This window comes from Nerophis ophidion, linkage group LG05 (assembly GCF_033978795.1).
Source record: "Nerophis ophidion isolate RoL-2023_Sa linkage group LG05, RoL_Noph_v1.0, whole genome shotgun sequence".
In the NCBI taxonomy this organism is placed as follows: domain Eukaryota; kingdom Metazoa; phylum Chordata; class Actinopteri; order Syngnathiformes; family Syngnathidae; genus Nerophis; species Nerophis ophidion.
In genome coordinates this window covers 74,465,590-74,480,525 of record NC_084615.1, presented here as the reverse complement: position 1 = coordinate 74,480,525, position 14,936 = coordinate 74,465,590, and the positions used below count along the sequence as shown (strand labels likewise).

Below are 14,936 nucleotides of genomic sequence, written 5' to 3'. Positions count from 1 at the left end.
GGACCACAGATGCATCACAACACTGGGATTGTGTACACACTAAAGTACACAGCGCTTTGTTCTGTTGTCTTAACAACACATGGCGGGCCCCCCCGTTAGTGTCCGTGGGATTTAATCATCTGTTAGTTTTACACTGTTTGAAGGCTCGCTGATATGCGGGACTGGACTTTGTCTGCCGGAAATCTGCGGCTGCTTTGAAAGGACGCCGCCATGCACGGTCTGCTTGCAAGGCTCAGTGCCGCGCTGTTGTTTGATATGTAAAATTTAGCTTGATGAACTCGCCGCCGGCAATTAAACGCCAAGGATTGAGCATTTTCAACGTTACGTGGAGCTAGCTGACTAAATTGGGTCCCTAGGAAGAACTTTATTTGGAGCTCCCGTTACTATAGAGACGGACCAATAAGTTTGTTCCAGGCCCGATAACGATTATTAATGGTCATTATTATTAATATCAACACAGCCCTGAGATTGGTAGCTTGTGAGTTCAAACCCATCCATCTTCTTCCGCTTATCCAAGGTCGGGTCGCGGGGGCAGCAGCCTAAGCAGGGAAGCCCAGACTTTCCTCTCCCCAGCCACTTTGTCTAGCTCTTCCCGGGGGATCCCGAGGCGTTCCCAGGCCAGCCGGGAGACATAGTCTTCCCAACGTGTCCTGGGTCTTCCCCGTGGCCTCTTACCGGTTGGACGGCCCCTAAACACCTCCCTAGGGAGGCGTTCGGGTGGCATCCTGACCATATGCCCGAACCACCTCATCTGGCTCCTCTCGATGTGAAGGAGCAGCGGCTTTACTTTGAGTTCCTCCCGGATGACAGAGCTTCTCACCCTATCTGTAAGGCGGAGGAAACTCATTTCGGCCGCTCGTACCCGTGATCTGAGTCATGCTGCCTGCGCTAACTAAATACAGAGTCTCGGAAAACTGGCGTGCACAAGCGATCCCTCAGAAAGCGAGACTCTTATTTTGTTAGCGCAGGCAGCATGAAGCAGGGCTTTTATTGTGAAGATAGGAAATGTGCAATCGGCCTTTAGAGTTTTGACGGAAGGGACGGCGCGAAAGTCTGTTGAAATAAAAAGTGTTTCTCGCCTTCCTCTCTGTCATTTTTTCATAATAATGAACTGGCAGCAGCCAGCGTCATCTCACAAGACCCTCGGGTGCCGTGAATGTCAATCAAGCAAGCTACGGAATTTGCCGCCAATGTTTTTCTTGTAAAGTGTATGGAAGCTGGATGAATTAGATGCCAAAAACCAACCACTTTCATGTGGTATTGTACAGAAAGGACAACTTTTTTTCTCCTCCATTTGAAAATGTGGGCGTTATCATCATTACTGTCTGATTCCAATCAATGCAAGTCATCAGAATCAGGTAATACACCAACTTATATTCTTGTCTTCGTGAAAGAAAGACATCTATAAGTGTTACACATGCTTGTATTATCATTAAACACATTTAACTTGTTTACAAAAATGTCTCTTTCATAAATAAATAAATAAATAAATATAAATGATATATATAAATGAGGTAGATCCCCTTGAGTTGGTCAATTGAAACGGGCTCGCCGGCAGAAAAAGTGTGGGCACCCCTGCTCTACTGTATCATCCATGTATCCATTTAGGTATAAATTCAACTCGTCGTGTTTGGAGGAAGAAGAATACTGAGTTGCATCCAAAGAACACCAAACGTACTGTGAAGCATGGGGGTGGAAACATCATGCTTTGGGGCTGTTTTTCTGCTAAGGGGACAGGACGATTGATCCGTGTTAAGGAAAGAATGAATGGGGCCATGTATCGTGAGACTTTGAGCCAAAAGCTCCTTCCATCAGTGAGAGCTTTGAATAGTTGACCAAATACTTATTTTCCACCATAATTTACAAATAATATCTTTACAATTCTTACAATGTGAATTACTGGATTTTTTCCCCCACATTCTGTCTCTCACAGTTGAAGTGTACCTATGATGAAAATTACAGACCTCTGTCATCATTTTAAGTGGGAGAACTTGCACAATCGGTGGCTGACTAAATACTTTTTTGCCCCACTGTAAGTGTTTGATGAGCATTCCTCAACTTTATCAGTATTTATTGCCAGCTTTCCCAACTTCTTTGTCACGTGTTGCTGGCATCAAATTCTAAAGTTAATGATTATTTGCAAAAAAAGCATATTCAACTGAATATGGGTTGAAAATGATTTGCAAATCATTGTATTCCGTTTATATTTACATCCAACACAATTTCCCAACTCATATGGAAACGGGGTTTGTACTTTGGTCACCTACTTTTAATGTACATTTTATCAACTTAGCTTCAAACCTTGCAAAGTCACTCCAACCTAGAAGTAAACAACATTTGTAAATGGCTTTGAAGGAGTAGAACGGCCTGGTCTGACATGAATTACTGCAGCTGCCATGCAACAATAGGACTGTCGCATTTATGAAATACTAGAATACTCCCAGGTTTGAACAAGAATCCCCAACAACTGAATGATAAGATTGTGTAAACCTGGCCCTGCTTTGTGTTATAATAGGCTGTCTTCAGCCTGCAGGAATAAAATAATGTTCACGTGCAATCAGTGTTTCTTCAACATCCTAATGATCAGCGCCGCAAAATACTTCCTGTGAAGAAGACCCCTAGAGACAAATCACCAGCGCCCCCGGACTAATTGCTACAGTTCTAATAAAGAACCTTTCTGGATGCCAGGAACTCCATCCCACGAGCCACTTGGAAACTGTAGCAAATGAGATCTTCTATGGTCAAAGGCGTTTTCCACAAATCCTCCACTGGAGAAAAGCGAGAGAGGAAAAAAAAAGATGAAAGCCACGTCGGAGCTATGAATAAATACACGATTGCAAAGAAAACTCACGTTTCTCCGGATTGGGCGTGTCGGAGGATGGCGTGTGGAGACCCTGCATGAGCGGGGAGGGGGACGGCGAGGAAGGGGCGTGCTGGACGCGAGCTCTTTGGTCCGTTTGGCCGGCTTCCATCATCCGTCTCACCTGGCTCTGAGTTTTGGGAGAGCGATCCTAAAAGGAGAAATGGGTCAAACCGACCACGCCTCGGTGCCTTTTTGTAAGGGAAACAATAAGAGGGGGTGGGGGGGGGGGGGGGGGGGTAGGTACCCGATACGGGAGGAAGAACTCTCTTTTTGCCCGCAGGAAGTTGGATAGATTCCCGTACTTGCAGAATTCCACGATCACCATCAGTGGGCCTGTTCACACACAAATGATCATAATAATAATTATTCTCATCCCACTGTATATTATCTACAAATGCACCATGAAACTACAATAAGATTTTTTTATTTATTTAATTTTGCAACCCTATATGTAAGGCCCAATGGATTATACGACGCATTAAAGGAGTCATGTTGTTTTTTGCCAAACGTAAAACACTTCCCTGTGGTCTACATAACATGTAATGGTGGTTCCTTGGTCAAAATGTTGCATGGATTATGTTTTACAAATCATCTTTAAGACGCTTTTTGATAGTCTCTTCAGGATGCGCCGTTTTTTGGGCGGTCTTATTTCCGTGGCTCCCCTTTCGGCGGCGTCTTCTCCCCGTCATCTTTGTTGTAGCGGTGTAGCGTGCAAGGATGGGAGTGGAAGAAGTGTCAAAAGATGAAGCTAACTGTTTTAATGACATTCAGACTTTACTTACATCAATAACGGAGCAATATCTCCTCCGGAAATGTGTCCCGTGAAAAACTATCCGACCGGAACTCAATAACTAAAGTTCCTTGGGTGAATAATGTAAACTCACTACACCGGTATGTTTTAGCGCTTTCATGACAAGATACCTGACAGATATAAGTAAGAAATTTAGAATAATTTATATTACAAAATGGCAACAGGAGGATGAATATCCCATAACAAGAAAATAGAGAAAAAGAAAAATCTTATCAACTTTGGTGTCGGCACGGACTACGAAGGCGGAAACGCACAATTTTTCAGGATTTATGCAGATCCCAAGTACAGATCAGCACGTTCCAGAAGGTAATAAAAGTTTCTTTTGCATAATATTGCGAGACATCCATCCATCCTCTTCCGCTTATCCGAGGTCGGGTCGCGGGGGCCGCAGCCTAAGCAGGGAAGCCCAGACTTCCCTCTCCCCAGCCACTTCGTCCCGCTCTTTCCCGGGGGATCCCGAGGCGTTCCCAGACCAGCCGGGATAGATAGTCTTTTCAATGTGTCCTGGGTCTTCCCCGTGGCCTCCTCCCTAGGGAGGCGTTCGGGTGGCATCCTGACCAGATACCCGAACCACCTCATCTGGCTCCTCTCGATGTGAAGGAGCAGCGGCTTTACTTTGAGTTCCTCCCGGATGGCAGAGCTTCTCACCCTATCTCTAAGGGAGAGCCCCGCCACACGGCGGAGGAAACTCATTTCGGCCGCTTGTACCCGTGATCTTATCCTTTCGGTCATGACCCAAAGCTCATGACCATAGGTGAGGATGGGAATGTAGATCGACCGGTAAATTGAGAGCTTTGCCTTCCGGCTCAGCTCCTTCTTTACCGCAACGAAAACACTTCCCTGTGGTCTACATAACACGTAATGGTGGTTCCTTGGTCAAAATGTTGCATAGATTATGTTTTACAAATCATCTTTAAGACGCTTTTTGATAGTCTCTTCAGGATGCGCCGTTTTTTGGGTGGTCTTATTTCCGTGGCTCACCTTTCGGCGGCGTTTTCTCCCCGTCATCTTTGTTGTAGCGGTGTAGCGTGCAAGGACGGGAGTGGAAGAAGTGTCAAAAGATGAAGCTAACTGTTTTAATGACATTCAGACTTTACTTAAATCAATAACGGAGCAACATCTCCTCCAGAAATGTGTCCCGTTAAAAACTATCCGACCGGTGAATAATGTAAACTCACTACACCGGTATGTTTTAGCGCTTTCATGGCGAGTTTACTGACAGATATAAGTAATTACTTTATATTAGAAAATGTCAACAGGAGGATGAATATCCCATAACAAGAAAATAGAGAAAAAGAAGAAGCTTATCAACTTCGGAGTTTCCACGGAGTACAAAGGCGGAAACGCACAATTTTTCAGGATTTATGCAGATCCCGAATACAGATCAGCACGTACCAAAGGGTAAGAAAAGTTTATTTTGCATAATATTGCGAAACAACGCCAGATTATATGTCTTACCTTATACACACACCATAATAATACTCATATGTTGAAGCATATCAAACGGTGCAGCCTATGCTTTTTTTTTTATGTTTGACTGCCATCTACTGGTCACAATTCTCATTTTGATGACAAATTAAAAAAGCAGCACTAATTGTGGTATTAATTTTGTTTTGTAGGTTAAATTATTTCATTTATTGTGCTCCTAAGTTAATGTTGCTGATCAATTTGAATATTTATTGAGTTTATTTATATATTAGGTGTATTATATTATTAATTACCTGTATTACTCAGAAACAAATGGTTTAAGTCTGTCAAAACATGTTTATTGTTTTGAAAAAATGTTTTTTTTAAATTTTATTTCAGGCAAATTGATGCACTTTAAATTGTTTCTGTCACAGAATAACAAAACAATGTTAATATTTTCTTCTTTGGAGCATAACAGAAAATAATTGCTAAAATTATTCTAAAAACTCACATTCAATTTTGTCTTTTTGGTTTAGGAATCCAATAGAAAAATGAAACAATGTGGCCTAAAATGGAGCAATAAATATTTTGGGTTGTTTATAATAATTATTAATCACATTTGGAGTTGCAAAAAGACACACTTTTATGTCTATTTGGAGAGTTTTAAAAGGAAAATAGCACTAATTGTGTAAGACTCTTATCCACTTTCCCCGTTTTGTTTTTCAATTCAATTATTTGTCAGTCACAATATGATCTAGTTTCAAAAGCAATGCAAATGTCATTTCTGCTTTCCTCATCAGTAATAATAATAACAAAAAAAAAAAATGACATCCCTAATGTGAAATCTGCTTTCCCTTGTTTATAAGATATATATTTCATAGTTGTTTGGGCTTCAAGCATCAGCTGCATTGCAGTGAAACAACACTATAACTCCCCCGCCCCCTCAAAAAAAGGGATTTTGCGCAGAGGTGACCAAGGGACAAGTTAGAGTTCCCCTGAGGACGGAGCATCTGTTCAGACACACAAACAGTACAAAGCTCATTTGGTGCGTTCAACCTGACCATTTGCTTTGGTGCAGGCTCCGAGCAGGTTGACGACATTCAGATGGTTGCCGATGTGGATGAGGATCTTTAACTCGGACATTAAGGCCTTATGTTCGCTGGCTGTGGCTCCCTCTGGGGAAAAGAAAAACAAACAAACATTGTAAGAAAGCTCTAAGGAAGTCTTATACAACACTGGTGTTAAAGGCCTACTGAAAGCCACTACTACCCACCACGCAGTCTGATAGTTTATATATCAATGATGAAATATTAACATTGCAACACATGCCAATACGGCCTTTTTAGTTTACTAAATTGCAATTTTAAATTTCCCGCGGAGTTTCTTGTTGAAAACGACGCAGCACCACGTCTCTTTTCATGGCGCAATTAAACAGTATTCTGGACATCTGTGTTGCTGAATCTTTTGCAATTTGTTCAATTAATAATGGAGAAGTCAAAGTAGAAAGATGGAGGTGAGAAGCTTTAGCCTTTAGCCACACAAACACACGGTGATTCCTTGTTTAAAATTCCCAGGGGTGAAGCTTTACTATGGATCAGAGCGGTTAAGCGAACATGGTTCCCGACCACTTGTCAACCGGCAGTTTTCGGTGAGAAAATTGTGTTAGTAAGTCGCCACTTACCGGAGATCTGTGGAGTTTGCGCCATCCTTGTATCTGCCGTCGACTTCCCTCAGACACTGGCCTCAAGACACCCGTGGACACACCCCTCCGACTATCAGGTACTATTTAATCTCACTAAAACACTCGCAACACAATAGAGAGATAAGGGATTTTCCAGAATTATCCTAGTAAATGTGTCTAAAAACATCTGAATACAATCGCCTTTTTTTTTTTTACTTTATTATTTTTTTATTTTATTTTTTTCTAGTCCTATCAATATCGTCATCCACAAATCTTTCATCCTTGCTCAAATTAATGGGGAAATTGTCGTTTTCTCGGTCCGAATAGCTCTTGCTGCTGGAGGCTCCCATTATAAACAATGTGAGGACGTGAGGAGCCCTCACCCTTGTGAGGTAAAGTCGAGGCTTTTTTATCAGCACCAAAAGTTGCAAATTTTATCGTCGATGTTCTCTACTAAATCCTTTCAGCAAAAATATGGCAATATCGCGAAAGGATCAAGTATGACACATAGAATGGAGCTGCTATCCCCGTTTAAATAAGAAAATCTCATTTCAGTAGGCCTTTAAGGTACACTATATGGAAAGCTTTTACTCTGGAAAGACTCTACAAGATGTCAGAGTGTGTCTTTGGGAATGTTCCCTAAGAAAAAGATTTCAGAGTATAATGGTGTTCAATCCAATCCAATCCACTTTCTTTATATAGCACATTTAAGCAACGGAAATGTGTCCAAAGTGCTGCACAACAATATTAAAAACAATATTCAAATATTATCCTGAGCTCCACCAATGACTGAATAAAAACCCAAAAAATAAATAAATATAAAACCAATATTTTAAAACAATATACAAATAAATAATTAAAAACGATTTTAAAGGGTAAAACCAATTAAAACAAATAGAAATTAAAAATGTAAAAACACAGAGGATCACACAACTCAAGTACTGTAGTGTTAAAAGCCAAAAAGTGATGTTGGACCAAAGCAGGGCCTTTTGTTTGACGAACCCACTTATGATGCGTCGCTATTTGCAAAATCCGGTACTCCAAAGACCATAGACCGTATTTTTCGGACCATAGGGCGCACCGGATTAAAAAGCGCACTACCGATGAACGGGTCTGTTCAGGTCTATTTTCATACAAAATGCACATACATATAAGGCACATTAATGGGGTCATATTATGATTTTTATTTTTTTTTATTTAAGACACTTGTGGTCCACATAACATGAAATGGTGGTTCTTTGGTAAAAATGTTGCATAGATTGTTTTACGGACCATTTTCCAGCCGCTTTATAGCAGTCTCTTTAGGATGCGCCATTTTGTGGGCGGCCTTATTTACGTGGTTCACCTTCGGCAGCGTCTTCTCCCCGTCATCTTTGTTGTAGCGGTGTAGCGTGCAAGGACGGGAGTGGAACAAGTGTCAAAAGATGGAGCTAACTGTTTTAATGACATTCAGACTTTACTTAAATCAAAAACAGATCAGCATTTCCTCATCCGTGGCTCAATAATGCAACATCAACGCCGGAAATTTGTCCCGTGAAAAATCATCACTAATAACCCTCTAATAACTAAATTTCCGTGGGTGAATTATGTAAACTCACTACAGTTTTAGATGAATGTCCCATAACAAGAAAAGTGAGGAAAAAGAAGAAACTCGTGACTACGTTGTCGGTACGGACTACAATGGCGGAAGCGCGCACATTTTCAGGACTTATGCAGATCCCAAATACACATCAGCAGGTACCAGAAGGTAATAAGTTAGTTTTGCATAATATATTAAAAAACACAACGCCAGGTAATGTCTGCTAATAGGTGCCATTTTGCAGTCCTTACACACACATTTGTGGTGGTTTAGCTCGGTTGGTAGAGCGGCTGTGCCAGCAACTTGAGGGTTGCAGGTTCGATTCCCACATCCGCCATCCTAGTCACTGCCGTTGTGTCCTTGGGCAAGACACTTTACCCACCTGCTCCCAGTGCCACCCACACTGGTTTGAATGTAACTTAGATATTGGGTTTCACTATGTACAGTGCTTTGAGTCACTAGAGAAAAAGCGCTATATAAATATAATTAACTTCAATTCACTTCACACACCATAATAATACTCGTATGTTTACTATGCCGACATTCATCAAGCAGTGCAGCTTCATAGCTTACCAAAGTCGTATTAAAAACATTTTGGCAGATTTATGAGCGCCGTGTGTAATTTTTCTATATTCTTAACGGAACATTTAAAGTTTTGGTGCTGTTTACTGGCGTCATCTTGCAGTTTACACGTATCTCTTGTGTTTTACTGCCATCTACTGGTCATACTTATTACACTATGTACCAAATAAAATTGCTTCTAGGTCGGTGAGCACAACCAGAATTTCGCCGTACATTAGGTGCACCGGGTTATAAGGCGTATTGTTGTTTTTTGAGAAAATTAATGGATTTTAATTGCGCTTTACAGTCGACATTGTGGGTACACACTGCTAGAAACTGCAAAAAAAACCTATTTTTCACTGTTAATTGGAATTGGTTCCGTTAAACCCATTTCCATGATGTAGGATTATTATCAGGAAATCAAATATTTTTAATTAGAGCACATAAAACTGTTTGACTCTCTGAATATTTTCAAATAATTAGAGCCGTCTATTCATGAAATAACAACCATCTAGTCACCTTTTATAGTAGCATGGAGTATGTTTTACTGTGTGTTTGACAGTACTTGTCGGTAGTGATGGATATATTTGGGATTTTACAGATACCAATTTCAATATTCCTTATGGGTACCTGTATTCATCATTACTCTTTTCAGTATTGTATGTAATTTGTGTAAATAAAGATGTGAAAAAATTCCTTTTTTTATTAGAACAAGAGGCTGAACACCAGCAACATCATGATACATCTCACAGCAGTAAATAATTTTATCAACGCCTACTTTTTAAGTCTTAAACACAAGTTGAGTTTATACCAAAAAGTTCTATTTTGGTTTCGTCTGACCACATGACATTCTCCCAATCCTCTGCTGTATAATCCATGTATCCATTTTGGTATAAACTCAACTTGTCGTGTTTGGAGGAAGAAGAATACTGAGTTGCATCCCAAGAACACCAGACCTACTGTGAAGCATGGGGGTGGAAACATCATGCTTTGGGGCTGTTTTTCTGCTAACGGGACAGGACAATTGATCCGTGTTAAGGAAAGAATGAATGGGGCCATGTATCGTGAGATTTTGAGCCAAAACCTCCTTCCATCAGTGAGAGCTTTGAATGGTTGACCAAATATTTATTTCCCACCATAATTTACAAATAAATTCTTTAAAATTCCTACAATGTGAATTCCTGGATTTTTATCCCACATTCTGTCTCTCACAGTTGAAGTGTACCTATGATGAAAATTACAGACCTTTGTCATCATTTTAAGTGGGAGAACTTGCACTAAATACTTTTTTGCCCCACTGTATGTGTGTGTGTATGTAAAAAAAAAATATACATATATACATATACGTAAATATATATATATTTAAATGTGTGTGTTCTTGTGTGAGTATGTATATACATATATGTGTGTGTGTGTGTGTATATATGTATGTGTGTATATATATATATATATATATATATATATATATATATATATATATATATATATATATGTGTGTGTATATGTGTGTGTGTGTGGGTATGTATGTATGTGTGTATATGTATGTGTGTATGTGTGGGTATATATATGTATGTATGTATATGTTTGTGTATATATGTGTATACATATATATGTATATGTGTGTGTGTGTATGTATATATACATGTGTGTATATATATATATATGTGTGTGTGTGTGTGTATATATATAAATGTGTATATATATGTGTGTGTATGTAAATATATATATATTTAATTTTTTGTATGTATATATGTGTGTATGTATATATAATATATATATAGATGTTTATGTGTGTGTGTATATATATGTATATATATGTGCATGTGTGTATATATATATATATAGATGTATGTTTGTGTGTGTGTATATATATATATATATATATATGTAAGTATATGTTCATGTATGTATATATATGTGCATATATGTATGTATATATGTGTGCATATGTATGTGTATTCCTCTCGCACTAATTGCCTGAAAGAGCATGCACCTGTGATGATGACTAGGAACAACCGGGGAGGGGCGGAGGGGTTAATTGTGTTTTGATATAATTCTAAATTCTGCAATATCTGTCCCCTTGACTTGTGATACCTAAGCAGATTTGTTGGTAAACATCAAAAGCGGCAATTGAGGCCTCTATACTCTACATTTCTATTGTTATATTTATTTATATTTTGCTATTTTAAGCGGCCCTCTGAAGTAGCTTTAATTTTGATGAAAATGAGTTGACCCCCTTGCTTTAGGACCAGCATAATCCACGCTTCTGTTTGGTCTTTTAAAAAGTGAGTAAAAACCGGATCTCAGCTCTGTTTCTATACACAAACCCAGAAAACACATGCACGCAACTAAAAAATGCACAACAACATCCAAAACACCGACAAACCGCCAAAAAACACGCAACCTTTACAAAACACAAGTATGGGATAAATGCACAGCAACATCCAAAACACACGCTTGCAATCTGGGGACAACACAAGGAAAGTACCATGAAACTGGAAGTTAGCAGGCTACTGGAAAGTAAGCCCTACATAAATATGAATACGTACACGCCATCTGTGACGCTGCTGTCCATTTAAGGGGACGCCAACCCGGCCGCCATAATGAGCAGGGCGAAGCTGTGTCTATTTACTTTTACTGCATAAGTCAACTTGGAGGTTATCCGTGACTAAAACACAACTCACGACATCAGTAGCTCTGCAATGTATATTTACAGCGCTTTTACACATTTTGTCATGTCACAGCCTTATTCCAAAATAGAAGACATTCATTTATGTCCTCAAAATTCTACAGACAATACCCCATAATGACAATGTGAATAAGGTATGCTATGATGCATCAACAAAACATTGAGAAAAGGCTGTGAATACTTACAGTGGGGAAAAAAAAACATTTAGTCAGCCACCGATTGTGCAAGTTCTCCCACTTAAAATGATGACAGAGGTCTGTAATTTTCATCATAGGTACACTTCAACTGTGAGAGACGGTATGTGGAAAAAAAATCCAAGAATTCACATTGTAGGAATTAAAAAATATATATTTGTAAATTATGGTGGAAAATAAGTATGTGGTCAACCATTCAAAGCTCTCACTGATGGAAGGAGGTTTTGGCTCAAAATCTCACGATACATGGCCCCATTCATTCTTTCCTTAACACGGATCAATCGTCCTGTCCCCTTAGCAGAAAAACAGCCCCAAAGCATGATGTTTCCACCCCCATGCTTCACAGTAGGTGTGGTGTTCTTGGGATGCGACTCAGTATTCTTCTTCCTCCAAACACGACGAGTTGAGTTTATACCAAAAAGTTGTATTTTGGTTTCATCTGACCACATGACATTCTCTCAATCCTCTGCTGTATCATCCATGTATCCATTTTGGTATAAAGTCAACTTGTCGTGTTTGGAGGAAGAAGAATACTGAGTTGCATCCCAAGAACACCATACCTACTGTGAAGCATGGGGGTGCAAACATCATGCTTTGGGGCTGTTTTTCTGCTAAGGGGACAGGACGATTGATCCGTGTTAAGGAAAGAATGAATGGGGCCATGTATCGTGAGATTTTGAGGCAAAACCTCCTTCCATCATTGAGAGCTTTGAATGGTTGACCAAATACTTATTTTCCACCATAGTTTACAAATAAATTATTTAAAATTCCTACAATGTGAATTCCTGGATTTTTTCTTCACATTCTGTCTCTCACAGTTGAAGTGTACCTATGATGAAAATTACAGACCTCTGTCATCATTTTAAGTGGGAGAACTTTCACAATCGGTGGCTGACTAAATACTTTTTTGCCCCACTGTGTGTATCCCTCTCAGACTGCTAGGACTTACACATAGATGTTTATACGTAGAGGCCGCCTTCACGCTGGTCAAGCACGTCAACACGACCACCGTCCTGAGCAGGGCTCTCATCAGACCAATCAGTCTGATAACAGCGTCAGAGGCAACATTTAGAAGGGAACATTATCACCGGACCTATGTAAGCGTCAATATATACCTTGATGGTGCAGAAAAAAGACCATATATTTTTTTTAACTGATTTCCGAACTCTAAATGGGTGAATTTTGGCGAATTAAACGCCTTTCTGTTTATCGCTCTGGAGGGGATGACGTCAGAATGTGACGTTGCCGAGGTAATACAGCCGCCATTTTAATTTTCAACACATTGTAAACATTGGGTCTCAGCTCTGTTATTTTCCGTTTTTTCGACTATTTTTTGGAACCTTGGAGGCATCATGCCTCGTCGGTGTGTTGTCAGAGGGTGTAACAACACTAACAGGGAGGGATTCAAGTTGCACCACTGGCCCGAAGATGCCAAAGTGTCTGCCGCCAGACCCCCATTGAATGTGCCAAAGTGTCTGCACATTTTACCGGCGATGACAGACATGGCACAGAGATGTATGGATAACATGCAGATGCATTTGCAACGATAAAGTCAACGAAATCACAAAGGTGAGTTTTGTTGATGTTGACTTATGTGCTAATGCAGGGGTGCCCACACTTTTTCTGCAGGCGAGCTACTTTTCAATTGACCAACTCGAGGGGATCTACCTCATTTATATATATCATTTATATTTATTTATTTATGAAAGAAACATTTTTGTAAACAAGTTAAATGTGTTTAATGATAATACAAGCATGTGTAACACATATAGATTTCTTTCTTTCACAAAAACAAGAATATAAGTTGGTGTATTACCTGATTCTGATGACTTGCATTGATTGGAATCAGACAGTAATGATGATAACGCCCACATTTTCAAATGGAGGAGAAAAAAAGTTGTCCTTTCTGTACAATACCACATGAAAGTGGTTGGTTTTTGGCATCTAATTCATCCAGCTTCCATACACTTTACAAGAAAAACATTGGCGGCAAATTCCGTAGCTTGCTTGTTTGACATTCACGGCACCCGAGGGTCTTGTGAGATGACGCTGGCTGCTGCCAGTTCATTATTATGAAAAAATGACAGAGAGGAAGGCGAGAAACACTTTTTATTTCAACAGACTTTCGCGCCGTCCCTTCCGTCAAAACTCTAAAGGCCGACTGCACATTTCCTATCTTCACAATAAAAGCCCTGCTTCATGCTGCCTGCGCTAACAAAATAAGAGTCTCGGAAAGCTGGCGTGCACAAGTGATGTGCACGCCAGCTTTCTGAGGGATCGCTTGTGCACGCCAGTTTTCCTAGACTCTGTATTTAGTTAGCGCAGGCAGCATGAAGCAGGGCTTTTATTGTGAAGATAGGAAATGTGCAGTCGGCCTTTAGAGTTTTGACGGAAGGTACGGCGCGAGAGTCTGTTGAAATAAAAAGTGTTTCTCGCCTTCCTCTCGGTCATATTTTCATAATAATGATCTTGCAGCAGCCAGCGTCATCTCACAAGACCCTCCGGTACCGTGAATGTCATTTAAGTGACGTCTTGGTGAAGATTGATGATCATTAATTTTTAGGTCTATTTTTTTTAAAAGCCTGGCTGGAGATCGACTGACACACCCCCCGCGGTCGATTGGTAGCTCGTGATCGACGTAATGGGCACTCCTGGGCTAATCAGATATATTTGGTCGCGGCGTGACTTCCAGTTAATGGATGCTAACATGCTACGCTAATCGACGCTAACATGCTATTTACCGGCGGTGCTAAAGCAGACATGGCACAGAGATGTATGGATAACCTGCAGATGCATTTGCAACGATAAGGTCAGCGAAATCACAAAGGTGAGTTTTGTTGATGTTGACTGCCAGCTAATCGATGCTAACATGCTATTTACCGGCGGTGCTAAAGCAGACATGGCACAGAGATGTATGGATAACCTGCAGATGCATTTGCAACGATATTACGTTTCTTTCCACCCACATTTAATGCGAAAAAAACCCTTACCAATCGACGGATTTAAGTTGCTCCAGTGTCACAAGATGAGAAAGTCCTGATCGTTTGGTCCGCACATTTTACCGGCGATGCTAACGCAGCTATTCGGCCATGCTATGGCTATGAATAGCGCCAATAGCTATTCGCTCAATAGCTTCAATTTCTTCTTCAAC

General features: G+C 40.3%; 1 protein-coding gene across 3 annotated transcripts in view; it reads right to left on the bottom strand.

Moving 5' to 3' along the window:
- Positions 1 to 14,936, bottom strand: part of flt4 (fms related receptor tyrosine kinase 4) — a 313,067-nt gene that overhangs the window by 21,954 nt on the left and 276,177 nt on the right. For all 3 annotated transcript variants that reach the window (XM_061901973.1, XM_061901974.1, XM_061901976.1), the window contains 4 exons: positions 6,143 to 6,256; positions 3,108 to 3,196; positions 2,852 to 3,011; positions 2,674 to 2,768 (listed from right to left, as the gene is read on the bottom strand). In XM_061901973.1, coding sequence (XP_061757957.1) covers positions 2,674 to 2,768; positions 2,852 to 3,011; positions 3,108 to 3,196; positions 6,143 to 6,256 — 458 coding nt within the window. The remainder of the gene's footprint in view (positions 1 to 2,673; positions 2,769 to 2,851; positions 3,012 to 3,107; positions 3,197 to 6,142; positions 6,257 to 14,936) is intronic.